Source organism: Pezoporus wallicus, unplaced genomic scaffold, assembly GCF_028554395.1.
Source record: "Pezoporus wallicus isolate ANWC-B61680 ecotype Strahan unplaced genomic scaffold, APGP_CSIRO_Pwel_v1 contig_14525, whole genome shotgun sequence".
Lineage (NCBI taxonomy): Eukaryota > Metazoa > Chordata > Aves > Psittaciformes > Psittacidae > Pezoporus > Pezoporus wallicus.
In genome coordinates, this window is record NW_026637545.1 from 258,704 (window position 1) to 274,194 (window position 15,491).

Below are 15,491 nucleotides of genomic sequence, written 5' to 3' on the forward strand. Positions count from 1 at the left end.
GGCTGGCTAGTCTTGCTGTTTATGCCAAGAATAAATAGCCCATAGGCAGTTTCCCTCTAGAAATCCCAGTTCACAAGGAAGATACTTTACATGTCAGCAGCTTATTCCAAAAAGTAAAATAATGTTTTATGAGTCATCAGCTTTTTGTATGATGCAAACTTTACAACAAGTCAAGAAAAAAAGTTGCCCTAGATTATGTACAAAGGAGAAACATTGGTATTTATAACATCAAAGTGCCTTTTATCTTCTATTAATTTGTATTTATTTCATTCTTAGTCCAATAAACAGTTTTGTGTCCCGTGCTGTGCTAGACTGCATGGAGCAAAAATGGGAAATTATAAATTCTCACTTCTGACAAGTGTGAGTAACAGTGACAGCAGCAGTGAAAAGACCAGGGATCCCATGGTGCTGGCGTCTGTCACCTGCACAAGGGCACACAGGTCTAGCACAGGCTCCACTGTGAGATTTCTTAAATCTCAGAGGAAATTCCCCCGTGGATTTAGTTCTCTGGTCGTGCAAACCCAAAAAGTTGACTTGCTCGCAGTGTGTGGAGATGAGGCCTGCTGAGTGTTGAAGTCCTTGTCCCTGGATGTTGCACAGCATTGCTGGAAGTGCATGAAGTACCTCTCTGAAGTTATTTTTCAATTACTTTAATTGCTGTCCATGCTGCATCAGTCTGTGGTGACTGTAGATAAAGAGATGACAGGAAAGGGAGCATCCGTGGGCGATATATCCAGTTCCCAGCCTGGACTGGGATGTAATCCCGTAGGTCTTTGCCGTCACCAAGGTTGTGCTGAGCACAAAGTAAGGAGGAGAAAAGCTTTCTGCCTTTCTGATCTGAGGCTGTCAGCGCAGCAGCAGGCATTGGCACAGCTTGGCTGGTCATGGGAGCACCGTCTCCAAAACCAGGCACCAGCCAGAGGAGCCTTTGGAGAACTGGCTCCACCAGTGCGAGTATCTTTCCCCGACAGACCGCTGTAATGAGAGGATATTCTGCTCTCCAGGGAATGGAGCCTTCTGTTCCCCACGGGGTGGAATTTTCAGGCAACTCTTACTCACAAGTGACCTTTGACTCAAGTACGTCCATGTATACAGGAGCCGTGGTGATAAATCCTCTGGGAGTGTGACCTGACAGGGAGCCCTGAGTGCCACCGTCACCTCCGAAGAGGGACAGAGGAAATCTCTGCTCACATCTCAGCCCCCTCTCCTTTCCGGATGGAGAAGCTGGGTGGCTTCTGTCACCATGAGAGGAGAGTGTCCCCAAGCACATACAGATGTGATCATCTTCTCACCAGCTCAAGTGAGGCCTCTCCACTCTCCAGTGAGATTCTTTCTTTCTTCACTTAGATCAGAAATGATAAAAAGGCGCCTACCCAAGGCTGGCAGCACCCTGGAATATTCATGATTCGGATGGAGTAGGGAAATAACTTGCTCAAGGACAGAGCTGGAGTCTGGCAGAGCTCAGATCCTGGCTGAGACTGCAGTGCCTGAAATACGAGTCCATCCTCCCCCTGCAAACACATCCCCGCGCGGCCGAGACTCGCCACGGTGAAAATCAGGAGCAGAAAGGAGGATGGGGAGTAAATCTGGCTTTCATCTGTCTTTTTGAGGAATATAATTGGAGGCAGGGTGTGGCTGTAAGAGCCAACAGAAATTAATATAATGTCTGGATTGCTTGGAGCTTTGCTCTGCTGTGAAGGCTTTCACAAGTTACCTAATAGTAACCTACAGCAAGCACTGCTCACTGACTCTCTTTCCCTTTCAGAGTCAGGTTTAGGATGGGATATTGCAGATGTCAGATGATCTCTCCAGGTGGGCAAGGAGCACCTCCACCCCCTTGTTTCAGCAGTTCCATGGTAGCAAGAAGGAATAGATCTTGCTCCACAAACCAAAGTGGTTCGCAGCATTGTACAGCTTTCTCCATACATGCTGGTGGAAAGGTCCACAGGCTGCAGTACGCAATTCTTCTGAAGTACTTGTGTTTGGGATATAATGACAGCCTTTGGAGCTTTACTGGGCTCCTGCCGGTTTCACTGGGACGTGGCATATCCAGAAGCCAGGCCCAGACTGTAGTTTTGAACCAATGAGGGTTTCCTTGCCCTGGCTGCATGGCTGCAGCTCCCTGTGCTCGAGCACCTGGGGTACTGCCCAGCTCTGTATGACCACAGCCTTGGCAGAGGCTTGTGTGTGTGTCTTCTGACTGTAGGGTTCTGCTTTCCCTAGCTGTGAGACACCATCATGTTCTGTTCCATCAGCACCGGCTGTGCTCCCCACTGAGTTCTGTGTAACTGTGTGTATTCCCATAGCTCAGGGGCACAGCCTTCGGGCAGAGCTCTGTGTAGGAAAGGACTGTGCAGGCTGAAGACGGAAAAATGTCCCCAGAGGATTTGCAACCTAAATGTCAGACAGGAGGAAACAAACGGTTTCACACGGATGGAAGTGAGGGAAGCAGTGTCAGGCCGTTATCCAGGCCGAGCAGCAGTGGTCTGTGTCACACAAACACTGTGAAGTCTTGTGGGCATTATGGAGAAGAGGGATCTGGAAGCGGACCAAGACGTACCCAGTGTAAATATGGACACATGGCGATGGGCAGCTCAGGAGGAGGCAGGAGGATGTTACAGTCCCAGGAGATGTTGTGGGCAGTGGAGTTGGGTGCTGTGGGAGCTGTGACTGTCCCCGTGCCCAGCCTGGGTGCAGAACATCAACTCATCTCTCCCACCCTCTGCTCCCTTCTCTTATCAAGGTTGATAATGTTTTCTTGTGTCAACTACAAGAAAGGTGTGTCTAATTTGACAGAGCTTTGCTTTCATAAGCATTGCTTCAGTGATGTTTGTGCAACCACACTGGAATATGATTTTATCTTGTCACTTGTAATTACTATTAATAATTTGCATAATAGCCATTAGGCATCACTTATTAAACACTGCTTTGATGTGATACTGAGCCGGCTCCAGACCTCATGCTCCCATCTTTCAAATGCAGACCATGACTTTTTTCTGGCCAGTGACTCATTGGTTTATACCACCATGTTTAGCAAAACTCCTGTAAGGCAAGAGAAATAATTATCACAATGGGTTTGGTAACAGCATGTTCCCAGCTCTTAAATACACCTCAGAGACCAAGGTGATGACTGTTTCAGTTTCTTGCTGACTGTTCACATCTTCAGACTACCTCTGAGCATTTGCTAGTGGTGAAGTAGAAGTTCAGCAGAACATGGAGGTGAACAGAACCAGGTTTCTTCCTACTGAAGCTCACAATGTTCCCTGATTCATTTTGTGAAGGGTTTTCATTTCCTTCCAGCACCTACCAGATGATAACAGTGTAGCCAGGCTTCCCCACATTTGCATCCCTGGAAGCGCTGCTGATTATCATGGCGAAGAAGAGAACCAGGGAATTTGTACTGGGACAGTTTTGAATACTGATGGAAGAATGAAACTCCAGCAGTTCCCCTCCTGCATGGGCAGCTCAGCGCAGCGCAAGTCGGGAGGAGAAATGGCTTCAGCCCATGGTCCCTGCACCAGAGCCATGGGGGACAAACCAGGACCTGCCAAGAGAATGGGAGCATTCAGGTGCCTCCTGCACCCAGACACTGCACAGAGGGGCAGCAGAGACAGGCAGCCAGGACACCAGCCAGCCAGAGCCTCCCCCGAGTGTCTTCATCTTTATCTTGTACTAAAAAGTCTCTTAATTTCCATGTGCTTTCAATGTAAGGCTCGTAGTGGCAGTTTAAATTACATTATTCAGGGTACGGAGCTGAGAAATCTCCTGCATGGTTATAGCAGTAGTTCACTCCTCTATATAGTTTTTTATGCATGTTACACAAGCCAGTAAAAAACATAAACCCCTCAGACAGTTACTGTGGGTGTGAGTGAGACTGTACCCGTCTGCAGACTTTATATAGCAGACTTTATAGAGAAATTATAGTTTATACACCACAGCAGAATACTGTCATCAGCCCTAACTGCTTGTGCAGCGCAGCCCTGACCTCACAGCTCATTTCCAGCACTGGCGTTTTGCAGAGCTGGTTGGTTTCTTTCTGTTTCTTCTCTATCTTCATCCTTTAAGGTATATTCAGTCCTAAGGGACCTTTTCTGATGGTGCTCTAGTTCCCATGTGTCTGCTCCATACCACAGAGTCCGTATCTGCCTGAGCAATCACAGGCTGCCTTTCATCTGCAGCCCTGGCAGTGATGCTGAGAGCTTCTGCCACCAGCCCAAGTGCTGAAAGAACTCCCCTTTGAGATCTTCATTTGCTCTTGCTTTACAAGATTTGCACATTAAAAGACAAGAGAAGCTCTTACAGAGCTGTGCTCCCTGTGTGCTGGTGCCAGTGGCTGCATAAGGGGAGTGTGATCAAGGTTTGCCTCCGGTCAGTGTCCCAGGTGATTCTTGTCCTTCTAACCCACACACTGCATCTTCTGCATTTCATTGATCTTCTCTTTCCTGTCTCTTTCTGTGCTGTTTCCACACTTTTCATTTCCCATCACTATAAACTCATTGGGGAGAGAAGGCATCTTTTTATTGCTGCACAGCATTAATGCAGTGGCCTTAGAGGTGCCACGTAAACAGTGGGGCAGGTTAAGTAACACTGAGATGCACAGTGTAATTAGTGTGGTGGGAATGGGAGATACAGGACTTAGTAAAAGTATTTAACAGCAGCTCATTAGAGCAATTAATTACCCCAAGGGCTAACAAGTGTCTGTGACCTGGACAGAGGTTGGGGAGAGTCCACCTCCGGAAGGGACACTTGGAGTGGGATCGTTCAGCCCCTGCCCTGTGGTGCTGGTGCGGTCAGCCATGTGTGGCTGGGTTAGAGCACCAGAGGTGACCCAGGAGCAGACCAGGCTTTTTGCAGAGCACAGACCAGAGCAAGAAGCAAAAGCCCCATCGCTGCTGTGATTTATGCTGAGAGAACAGCTCTGTGTGGCCAAGTTCGTACCGTGCTGTCATTCCAGAAGTGTTGGAGCTGTGCCTTTCTTTAGCAACGGACCCTAATTCAGACTCATTGTATCCCCTGATGTCTTCTTGTTAGGTTAGTCATCAAACCCCATCCAACACTTTATTACAGAGAAAACTAACAGAGCCACAGAACCATAAAATCAGGCTGGTTTTGGGGGGAAGGGACCTCAAAGCTCACCCAGCTCCAACCCCTGCCACGGGCAGGGACCCCTTCCACTGGAGCAGCTTGCTCCAAGCCCCTGTGTCCAACCTGGCCTTGAACACTGCCAGGGATGGGGCAGCCACAGCTTCTCTGGGCACCCTGTGCCAGCGCCTCAGCACCCTCACAGGGAAGAGCTTCTGCCTAAGAGCTCATCTCAGTCTCCCCTCGGGCAGGTTAAAGCCATTCCCCTTGTCCTGTCCCTACAGGTCCTTGTCCAAAGCCCCTCTCCAGATTCTGCTGTGGGTGAGAAGGGACAGGCTGGATCCCAGGTCTTTGCTTGTACAAGCAGTTGAGCTCCTGACTGGGTTTGTAATTCCTTTCTCTGTGGCAATAAACCAGCAGCGTATTTTTTCCCCTGTCTGTTTATTGTATCTTACTTAAAAAAAAGCCCTCTCCCATGTATTAATTTGTCTGCCCTTTTATCTTCCCACGTTGCCAGCTGGTTCTTCCTGTTTGCCTCTCTAAAACAACCCATTTAGAGGTTCTTTATTCAGTATTTTCTCTGGGAATTGCTGCCCTCCACCAGAAGGGTGTGTCGAGCCCAGCAGAGCCCGGCTTTCCACATTACTGCTCCAAGGGCATCGGGGAAAACTTGTTGTTCTTGATTTAATCCTGTTAGTGCACATTCATAATAACTCAAAGGTGTTGTGTATTACATTACATTACGTTATATTATGTTATATTAGCACACACCTACTTTAATGAAAACTCGATTTTTGCTCCGAAGTCTCTTTCAGTAGGAGATTGTGGGTCAGACTGCCTCCTTCCCTGCACCCTGCAACCCTCCCTGGGTGTTTCCTTTCTCATCACCTTCTACTTCATGTCTTAGCTTATGCTTCCTCCTCTGGTAGCAAATCATAGAATCCCAGACTGGTTTGGATTGGAAGGGACCTTAAAGTTTATCCAGTTCCAACCCCCTGCCATGGGCAGGGACAGCTTCCACTAGAGCAGCTTGCTCAAGGTCCCATCCAACAAATGTCCCTTTGCACAGCATCAGCTGGGCCCTTTCCCCCGTCACCACCCTGCATCCACCTGAATTCAGCAGGAGCAGCGTGGCAGAGGCTGTTTTGTCCCCTTACAGCGATTGCTTTGGGGATATAGATCAAAGGTGGGTTTCTAACCAAGGGTGTGTGATAAATATAACGACCTGTGTAACGATGTTTTCAATACTTGTATGGTAACTTACTTGTAGAAATCATTTGTCGCTCTGGAGGCTGTGTCAGTAGTAGCGAAGTTTATTAGAGACAAGCTGTGGTGGCTGTGTGACAGCTGAGTGCAAAGCAGGTTAGTGCCAGTGGACACCAGTGGCTGGTGGATGGGGCAGCGGGTGAGGACGGGGAGGGGACAGGGGCAGCCGGTCTGCAGGGACCCTTCCGACTGCGGCGCTGTCAGGTTCTTCGTGCCTTGTTCGGGTGCGATGGGGCTGGCAGGAGCTCTCCCGCCTGAGGTGACCTGCCGAGGGAGAGCAGGACGTGGGGCTTTGCAGGGTTCACCTCCACACCGGGCCTTGCTCTTGCATCCCCCTTGCTCTGGGACTGACCTTTCTTTTCCCTCTCCCCCCCCTTGCTTGCTTAATTGTACATTTGAAAGACTCGTGGCTGACTGATTCCCCCTGCCAGTTCCTCATGTTCATGTGGTGCTGAAAGTCTTATTTAAGCACACTTACCGCTAATAAACCCCCACTGTCAAGCACATTTTCTATGCAGTTTATAAATGCCCCATAGCTGCACACTCTGCCGCTGCTTTCTGCCGCAGCCCAGTTCATCCCAGTGCTCCACCACCAACAGTCACAGCCGCGACCCTGCACACCCAGCTCCTTGCGCTGCCTCTTTCCAGGGAGAAGAAACCACCTCCAGCCCCTCTTCACCACCCAGGAAAGCCTGGAGACCCCTCGTCCTCCTCCTCCCCACGTATGTAGCAGGACTAAAGCAGTTCGTGGTCATGCTCACAGCCTTCCGGAGCACACCTCACCTCGCACATCCTTGCGCACGGGCTCAGGGCACGCAGGGCTGGCACATGCCGGCTTTCAGCCCACCGCTTCTTCCAGCTGCTGCTGCAGGGACTCCTCTTGCCCCCGGCCCTCTGTGGGAAGGAGACAGCTCCGGTGACCGAAGCCCCGGCATTCACACCCTGCAGACCTGAGCACTGCCCTTAGCTGAGTCTAGTCAGTCGCTGCGGGTCATTTCCCCCTCGAACCATTAAGGTCGTTAAGAGCAGCAATTAATTAGCGCATCCTCCACCCTGCCTGTCTGCTGCCAGCTCAGTGACACACTGAGCATTACCCGAGGCTCTGAGACAAGCTCTAACAGTGTCATTTCATCCTTTGCAACCGGCATTTTGGAACAAACCCTGATGTTTTATGTAAGTCAGCCACCTCAGGCCACCACCATTAAATCCCTCTTTTTCCAACCTAGTGGAGCAGGGGGTGCTGGGGCTGGTTCTGTGTGCATGAGGCGTTTATGAGCTTACCAGTGTGCCTCACTGTTTCAAAATCTCGGTCAATGGGAGGCAGGGCAGAGCCAGTTACTTTGCATACAAATTAAATCTCCCCAGACTTTAATTAACTTGTTGTGTGAAACTGAAAATGTGTAGTAGATAATTTATTGTTTCACTTCATTTCCCTGCCAGTCCCTGAGCCTGTCTCGCTGTGACAGAGCCAATAAAACTCAGTGGCAGTGCTCATAAAGGACCTTGCCCAGCTCAGAGGGGAACCCACCCTCGGAGGACCTGTGGTGCTGCACAGCTCTGGGGCCAATGCCACCACCTTCGTTGGCCCAAGATGGGGAATGGTCTCGGCTTGGACTGTGGGCATTGCTCCGAGCCAAATCCTCACATGCCTCATGGTTTGCTAATAGGCCCTGTCTGTAGCAGGTCAGTGCTGGTTCCTCACCACAACGTTGCTTTTACCACTGGCACCATGAATTGTCATATCCCTGTAAAAAGCATAGAGGTGTTACTGTGTGAGGGTCTGCAAGTGGTCTGCATACATGATGTCGTGCTGTCCCCCCTCCAGCAGGCAGTGGTAGGTCTGGATCTCCTGCTCCAAGCGGCATTTGACGTCCAGGAGGGTCTTGTATTCCTGGTTCTGGCACTCCATTTCTGCTCGTATTTCAGCCAGCCGCTGCTCCACGCAGGAGATCTGGTTCTGGAGCTCAGCCAGGTATTTGTTGTAGCGACATTCGGTTTCCGCCAAGGATGATTCCAGGTTTTCTTTCTGACAATGGGAACATCACAGAGGTACTTGGGATGCTGCAAGCTTCACCTGTCTGGTTACAGGTACAGCTCCAAAGCGAGCCGGGGGGCCGAGATGTGAATTGAAGTGGCATCACCTACCATAGTGAGCTGGGCTTGTACGTTGATTTCCAAGGCCTGCAGCTGACGTCTCAGCTCTGTAACCTGTTTGTTGCTTGACTCGATCTCCTGGCTGCTCGTGACGACCTCCAGGTTCACCTCCTCCACCTGCAAGGTTAGACCCCTCGCTGCGGCAGGGGCTTCACCACCCTGCTTGTGCACAACTTGCTTGTGCTCCCCCTGCTTGTGCACACCCTGCACTGCACCTGGGCATTTCCAAATCTGAAGCCCCCCATTTATTCCGTTGTGACCCTGCAGTGCCATGCGGTGGCCCCTCTGCCACAAACAGAACTGAGTACAGGGACTGGGCAGTGCACTCAGAAGCTGAGCACATCTGTGACACAGATTAAGGCATCTCAGGAAGTGTTCTAAATCTTTTTTCCCTTCCTCCCAAGAGGCAGAGTAGGGGACGGCCCTAGATGTGTTTCGTACCTTGCAGGCGTACCACTGCTCAGTCTCTTTGCGGTTGCGCTCCATCAGCGTTTCATACTGGCACCTCAGATCCTCCAGGATCTTCCTCAGGTCGGGGCCAGGGCAGGCATTGACCTCCACACTCACATCTCCAGTGGCCTGTTTCCTCAGACAGCTCATTTCCTGCATGGAATAGGTGCACCATATCAGTCATACTGACACTTGGGGTTGGGGACACTTTCCTTCTTCCTGCTCCTTCATTCTCTATGGGGCAACCTGACCTCCTCGTGGTTCGTCTTGAGGCAGCACATCTCTTCAGTCAGGGCCTCACACTGCAGCTGCAGGTCGGTCTTGCAGCTCGCCAGCTGGTCCAGCACCGGGCGCAGGTTGCAGATGTCTGTGTCCACGTTCTGCCGGAGACCACACTCGGCCTCGTACCTTGAGCCACAGCCAACAAAGAGAGGTCAGTAACCCATGGCGAGCCCTGGAGTTGAGTTTGTGGGGGGAAACATTTAGGATCAAACTCTCCTTTCACTTCAGGCATGCCATGCTGCCAACACTGTCAATGGCAGCCAGGCCTTTCACAGAGATGGGCCGTTTAGTAGGGCAGCATGACAAGCAGAGGGTTGGGATTTCCCCATCACCACTGCTCACCAACCCTTCCGCAGGCAGTGTGAACCCCCCAGCCCAGCACAGGGCCGTACTCACTTCACTCTGAAGTCATCAGCAGTCATCCTGTTGTTATCAATATTCAAGAGGATTTTGTTAGTCTCCATGGCTGCACACAGGATCTGGAAAGGAAAATGCAGGAGAGGGATTCTGGCTTGTGGCTTCCTCTGGCTCCCAAAGGCCCCCAGAGGAAACAGCTGCTTGAGGTAGTGCATCCCACTCTTTATAACAATTCCATATATTGGGATTATTAATCAATTAGATGGCATCACAGTGGGGAAACTCATGTGCCAGCTTGGCAGGGCAGGCTGGGCTGAAACTTCTTTGTAAACACAAGTGTCCCCCTCCCTCCAACCGTCCTTTCATATAAACTATGGCTTCAACTGCTCCTCCAGAGGCAGAGCTATTGCATGTACATTGCTCTGTCCACACGTGAAGGCAAAACCCATAGGAATATTAGGATTTTCTCAAAGAAGACAGGTTTACCTGGTTCTGAAGGTCTTCGATCTCCTTATGATAGCAGCTGTAGTCCCGTGGTTCGCAGCTGGGCCCTACCTTGGCGTACCACTCTCTGATCTTGCACTCGAGCTCGGCGTTGTCTCCCTCCAGCAGCCGCACCTTGTCCAGGTAGGAGGCCAGGCGGTCGTTGAGGTTCTGCATCGTTGCCTTCTCGTTGTTAGCAAATAAGATCCCATCACCGCAGCCAGCACTAGCCCTGGTGAAACCACCACCTCGCGTGCAGATGCCTCCACCGCCGAATCCAAGGGCAGAACAAGCCCTCTGGGTAGCTCCGAAGCTCCCACCAGCAGCGCTGCCGGCGCTCAGCTGCTTCCCAAGTAATCCCTCGCTTAAACTGTCACCAGAGAAGTTGCCCATCACAGCACCGAGGTCATAGGTAGCGTGTCTCCCCGGGGAGGCGGAGGAGACCTTCCTTCCGCTGCCAGCCGCGGAGCTGCCCGCGCTGCTCCTGCCTTGGGAACAGGCAGTAACAACCTGCCTGACAGCACAGCTCATCGTGCGAGCGTGGATCCGACCCGGCGCCCAGGACGAGCTGCACAGATCGCTGCAGGAGCCGATTGTGATCCCTCTGTCCCCATAGTCCTCTATTTATACCAGCCCTTGTGGATCCTGCTACCGGAGAAGGGCTGTTTATTCTTCCTCCTTGTGACCTGGCTAGTACTAATTTACTTTTTTTCAGCTGGAAATATTTCCCCAAAGGCGTTTGTCTCCAGAAATCCCACAACAGAAAGGTGCTTTGGTTAACAGAAGCGTGTTTCAAAACTACATCAAAAACGTTACTTCCTGAATCATCAGGTCTGACTTGTGATGACAACTAAACAAGAGTGACACAAAACCTGACGATACCCAAGAGTGCCCGGGGAGTGAAACACCACAGCAATTATCCATCCCCGGCGTGGGCGAGTCTACCCGGAAAGGGAAAGCTGTGGGAAAGCTGTCCTATCTGCCGGAGCCTGTTCGACCCCTTTGTGACCAGAAGCGAGGGTGCCCCCTCCATCAGCTGCCCTGCAGCCTTGGGACAGAGCCAGCAGAGCACCCTGGGGGTACTGCTTCCTGCACTGCTTCGCCGTGAGGGTCTGTCCCATCCTGCTGGAGCTGAGCGAGAACCTGCCGAGCTCCAGGTCATTTGACTGGGAAATGCGCTGCTCCGGGGGAGCACGGATGAATATTTGCACTGGAGTGAACCAGGGATGACTTTTTACTTGTCTTTCTCCAGCGTGCATCAGAACATCCCCTTGCAGAGGGGAGATCCCATGGGATTTGTTTTGTTGCTTTCCAGGGCAGACAAAGCATCCAAGTAGTTACCCAAACCAAAAGAGAAAGGACATTTCCTGAATACCAGATGCTGCAGTTCACTGCCAGTGCCCGCTGCCAAGCGAGGATGGCCGTGTGAGGGGGTTCACAAGATCCCTAAAGCAGTGACATGGAGAATCTCAGAAGCAGCCTGATCCTCATCAGTCTGACCCAGTTCCAACCAGCACCACAGGAATTCTCCAAATATAATCTAAGGAAAATGTGCTAGATTTAGAAAAAACGCTGGAAAAGCTCATTTAGAAAAATATATTAATTTTTTTTTTGACTCTTGGAATGCTGAATTGAGGAGGAAGGGAAATAATTAAAATGTTTTGTCATCTGAATCTTTCATTTGTTTAATAGTTTTCATACAGCCATGCTAATGCTGGCTGCCTTTCCCCGTGTGTGGCTCAGTGTTGGGTTTGGCACCCAGGTCACCTGCGTACATGGCATGAAGGATGCGTCAGGTCCAGCCTCTGTCAGAAATATTGCTTATGCCATTGCAGCAGGTTCATTAGTCTTGATTTTATCTTGGCACTGTAAATACAGAGCAGCTTCGATGTGGTGTGGATTCTGTGTGGGCCCATGCTTTGTTACAGCCGCAATTAGCAGGAGGAGCTGGTGCCGTGGTGCTGTGGCACGCCTTGGAGCCTCTGCTGCGGAGCAGGAGCAGAAGTGGCCAGAGTCTGTCCTTTTCCCACAGAATTGCTGAGAAATTGGTGCTGAGCTAACACCACATTTCATGTAACTGGGGAAGCACAGTCCTTTGGTTTCCAGTGAGAAAAGTGAAAACACGGATGGGTGCAGTTTATTCAGCTATTGATGAAAATGAAGCAGAAATGTCCACGTTTCTTCCATACAGTTTGAACTTCAGACGTTACCATAGGTCTCTGCAGCCAAAGGTGATGAGAATTTTGCAGCTTTTGTAAAGGAGAAGAATAATTCCACTCTTGGTTCTGTTGGTTTTGCATCGACTTTGTGGTAGTTTTTTTTTGTACCCAAAAGTTGACATTTTTATTAAACCAGCTTTTGCACCCAGTCACACCTCAAGACCTGGCTGCAGTTACAGCCCTCACTTTATTAAAAGAGATTTTCCTTTCCTGATGAGGAGGTCTGGTAATGATGGGTTCTACATGTGTCATGGAGGCTTTTCCATTATTAACTTTTACTGGCTTCCAGACTGGAGTCCACAGACAGCACTTTGCTCACCGCAGCCCTGCAGCCAGCCACAGGCAATGCCTCAGATGAGCGTCCTCAGCTGACCTGGAGCCCCTCGCAGGCAGCGTGCACCCGAGGGAGGAAGAGGAGGGGAGGAATGATGACTTACGAGGGTTCCCACAGGCATTCCAGGAACAGCAGTGCAGGCCTGACAAGGGAAAATTGCTACTTCAAGTAACAAATGAGCAGAAAAGCATCCCCTAGGCAAAGGTGCTGTTCCCATTTAATGAACACTGTGAAAAATGACAAGAAATAAACTATTCTGCAGCTTTGCATCTGCGTCTTGTCCTGGGCTCTGTAAAGAAGAGCAGGATGGTGGTAAATGGGTGCTGTGGCCTTTATTCCCGAGGCTTGTTCTACTGCACCAAATTGTCAGATTAAAAAGGGCAATGAAAATGAGAAGGAAAGATGAGATTTCCCCTGAGGAAGTCCTTTGGTAATCTCAGGATATTTTCATAGAATCCCAGACTTGTTTGGGTTGGAAGGGACCTCAAAGCTCCTCCAGCTCCAACCCCTGCTGCAGGCAGGGACACCTTCCACTGGAGCAGCTTGCTCCGACCTGGCCTTGAACACTGCCAGGGATGGGGCAGCCACAGCTTCTCTGGGCACCCTGTGCCAGCGCCTCAGCACCCTCCCAGGGAAGAGCTTCTGCCTAAGAGCTCAGCTCAGTCTCCCCTCGGGCAGGTTAAAGCCATTCCCCTTGGCCTGTCCCTACAGGCCCTTGTCCAAAGCCCTCTCCAGTTTCTTGTAGACCTCTTTCAGTGCACCCTTTAGTGCACTGAAGTGAGTGCAGCTACTTTTAGGTACTGGGAGCTGCTCTAAGGTCTTCCCTTACGGAGCCTTCTTTTCTCCAAGCTGAACCAGCCCAGCTCTCTCAGCCTGGCTCCAAAGCAGAAATACTTTAAGACTTAAGACTGTTTCTTGAGCTAATGCATGTGGACTATGGAAAGTAGAACGTGCCCCCAAGAAGTCGAGCCAGCATTTCACGTTATTACAAACACTCCCTGAATCACCGCCTGTCTTCATGTCCAAGAGAACTTCCCTGGGGACCCAGACATGACACAGAACCCGAGTCCCTGCCGGTGCCAAGCTGCTGCTGTCCCCTTGTGGGACTGCCAGCCCAAGTTAGGTTTAGGTCAGTTTAGTCATTTATTTGGGTTCATTCTGCTTTTTATCCTGTGGCCACCAGGGAGTGCCAGGGGAGGGAAGCTGGAGCCGGGCACTGCCGACACCGGGCACCGGCTCGGCCTCCTGCATGTCCCTGCAGCCTGAGCAGGGCTAGGTACAGCGACAGAGTGAGAACTGCAGCAGCCCTGGCTCCTGTTTGCTCATTGTCACTGAATTCCTATGGAAAATCCTTGTGTTTGCTGTTTACAAAGTGATACTTATTGAGCTCTTGATGTCATTGTCACTCCACTCCTTTTCTGCTCCTTATTGGCTGTTGTGAAGCTGATCTCCATCTCGCTAATGACACCAGATGCTCCAGGGTTCTGATCCCACCTTTGCAAATCACTCCAGGCGAATAGTTCAGCTTCTCCAAATCTCAATTTCATTCTTTGTAGGCTGGAAATAATAATCACAGTAATCCACCTTCTCAAGGGCATTGTCAAAACAAGTATCTGCTACAAACATGGGCTTTAAAGATCAGAAACACGATACACATTTTAAGTATTAGTTGTTGTACGTGTTTTTGCTGTTACATATTAAGTTTGACACTGGCATATCCTACATGTTTCTCTGTGTCTCAGCTGATGAAATACCTTTCAAAGACATTCTTGGGCTTCCTTTTCTCTTTTGTTGTCCATAAAAGTTCCACCATTATTCACTGAGGACTTGGTTCTCTAACTCCTTGCTGAACCCTACCAGGGACTTGTGTTTGCACCTTACAGAGCATTTGAAAAATGCTCTCCAAAACCAGTGCTACCCATCTCTTGGACGTGATAGTTTGTCAGTGTTTCACAGACACAAACTGGGGGTACCAAAAAGGTGGTCTTTTCCTTCTTCACAGTACTGTAATGTACCACAGTGGTTACTTGTGCACTGCCTGAGCTTGTCTCCTGTTTGTGATATCAGGGTTCTGTGGCGCTGTCAGTGACCTCTGTACTCTGGTCTGTGTTTCATTTCCTACCCTTTTCTGTAATTGCTCAGCAGTGATGCAGAATGATAGCATCTCTTCACACTCCCTTTTCTGGAAAGACCTGGCAGGTTCCCCACTTCTTCGATCACCTTCCCTCTCTTCTGCTTGTCTTGGCATGCCCAGCGTGACACCATCAGCACTTTCTAAGAGCCTTTGCAGGGTGCCTCTGTAATTGTTCCCTGAGGACTGTGATGTCTTTGAGGAGGCTGGCAGTGAATCATCAATAATGGTCCCAAAGGTGTGCTCCATATCAGCCCCAGGAGCTCTTTGTGCTGCATTATAAGCGAAAGGAAGCCAATTTACTGTAAATTATCACCTTTTCCCTTAGTCTAAGGCCAAACATGAGGCCATGGCCTGAGACTGGACCTAGTACCACTGGCTGGGAAGCATGAAGTTGGATCTAAGTGATTCCATCAGGCTTTTGGGTCTGAAATGATTTCCTCTCCTATCTAGCCCTCAGGTGATGTGAGACCAGGGCAGCATCCTTTTGTTCCTCTGCTGCTCTCCAGGAAGTGAGTGGGCAAAGGTGAACCTGGTGCCTGGCTGCCAGCACCCAAACTATGTCATCTCCTCCTGATGGCAGCTTGCCTGCAGACATTGTGGGCAGACGAGAACTAGCTTGCGTGTTTTAAGAAGGATTTGAGCAGTGATCTACTAGATGCTATGGTGATAACAATTACTGCTACTCATCCCTCTGTGGATTAAGCAATTCCTACTGTGCAACCTGTTAATG

The 15,491-nt window shown here is 50.2% G+C and overlaps 1 protein-coding gene across 1 annotated transcript; it reads right to left on the bottom strand.

Moving 5' to 3' along the window:
• Positions 1 to 7,049: 7,049 nt before the first annotated feature.
• On the bottom strand, positions 7,050 to 10,667 carry LOC130597492 (keratin, type I cytoskeletal 19-like). The gene is made up of 7 exons (XM_057406056.1): positions 10,078 to 10,667; positions 9,631 to 9,713; positions 9,204 to 9,360; positions 8,944 to 9,105; positions 8,494 to 8,619; positions 8,148 to 8,374; positions 7,050 to 7,242 (listed from the first exon to the last, which is right to left on the bottom strand). The coding sequence occupies exons 1-7, from the start codon at positions 10,603 to 10,605 to the stop codon at positions 7,155 to 7,157; spliced, it is 1,371 nt and encodes a 456-aa protein (XP_057262039.1). The 5' UTR covers positions 10,606 to 10,667; the 3' UTR covers positions 7,050 to 7,154.
• Positions 10,668 to 15,491: the final 4,824 nt, after the last annotated feature.

What these genes read in the sequence shown, in the direction of transcription:
- LOC130597492 (XM_057406056.1), bottom strand. Translation starts at nt 10,605, where the DNA reads ATGAGCTGTGCTGTCAGGCAGGTTGTTACTGCCTGTTCCCAAGGCAGG. An exon ending in TCGAAGACCTTCAGAACCAG is followed by an intron (nt 9,714 to 10,077) that starts GTAAACCTGTCT and finishes TTTCCTTTCCAG; the next exon opens with ATCCTGTGTGCAGCCATGGA. An exon ending in GGGGGACAGCACGACATCAT is followed by an intron (nt 7,243 to 8,147) that starts GTATGCAGACCA and finishes TCCTTCCCACAG; the next exon opens with AGGGCCGGGGGCAAGAGGAG.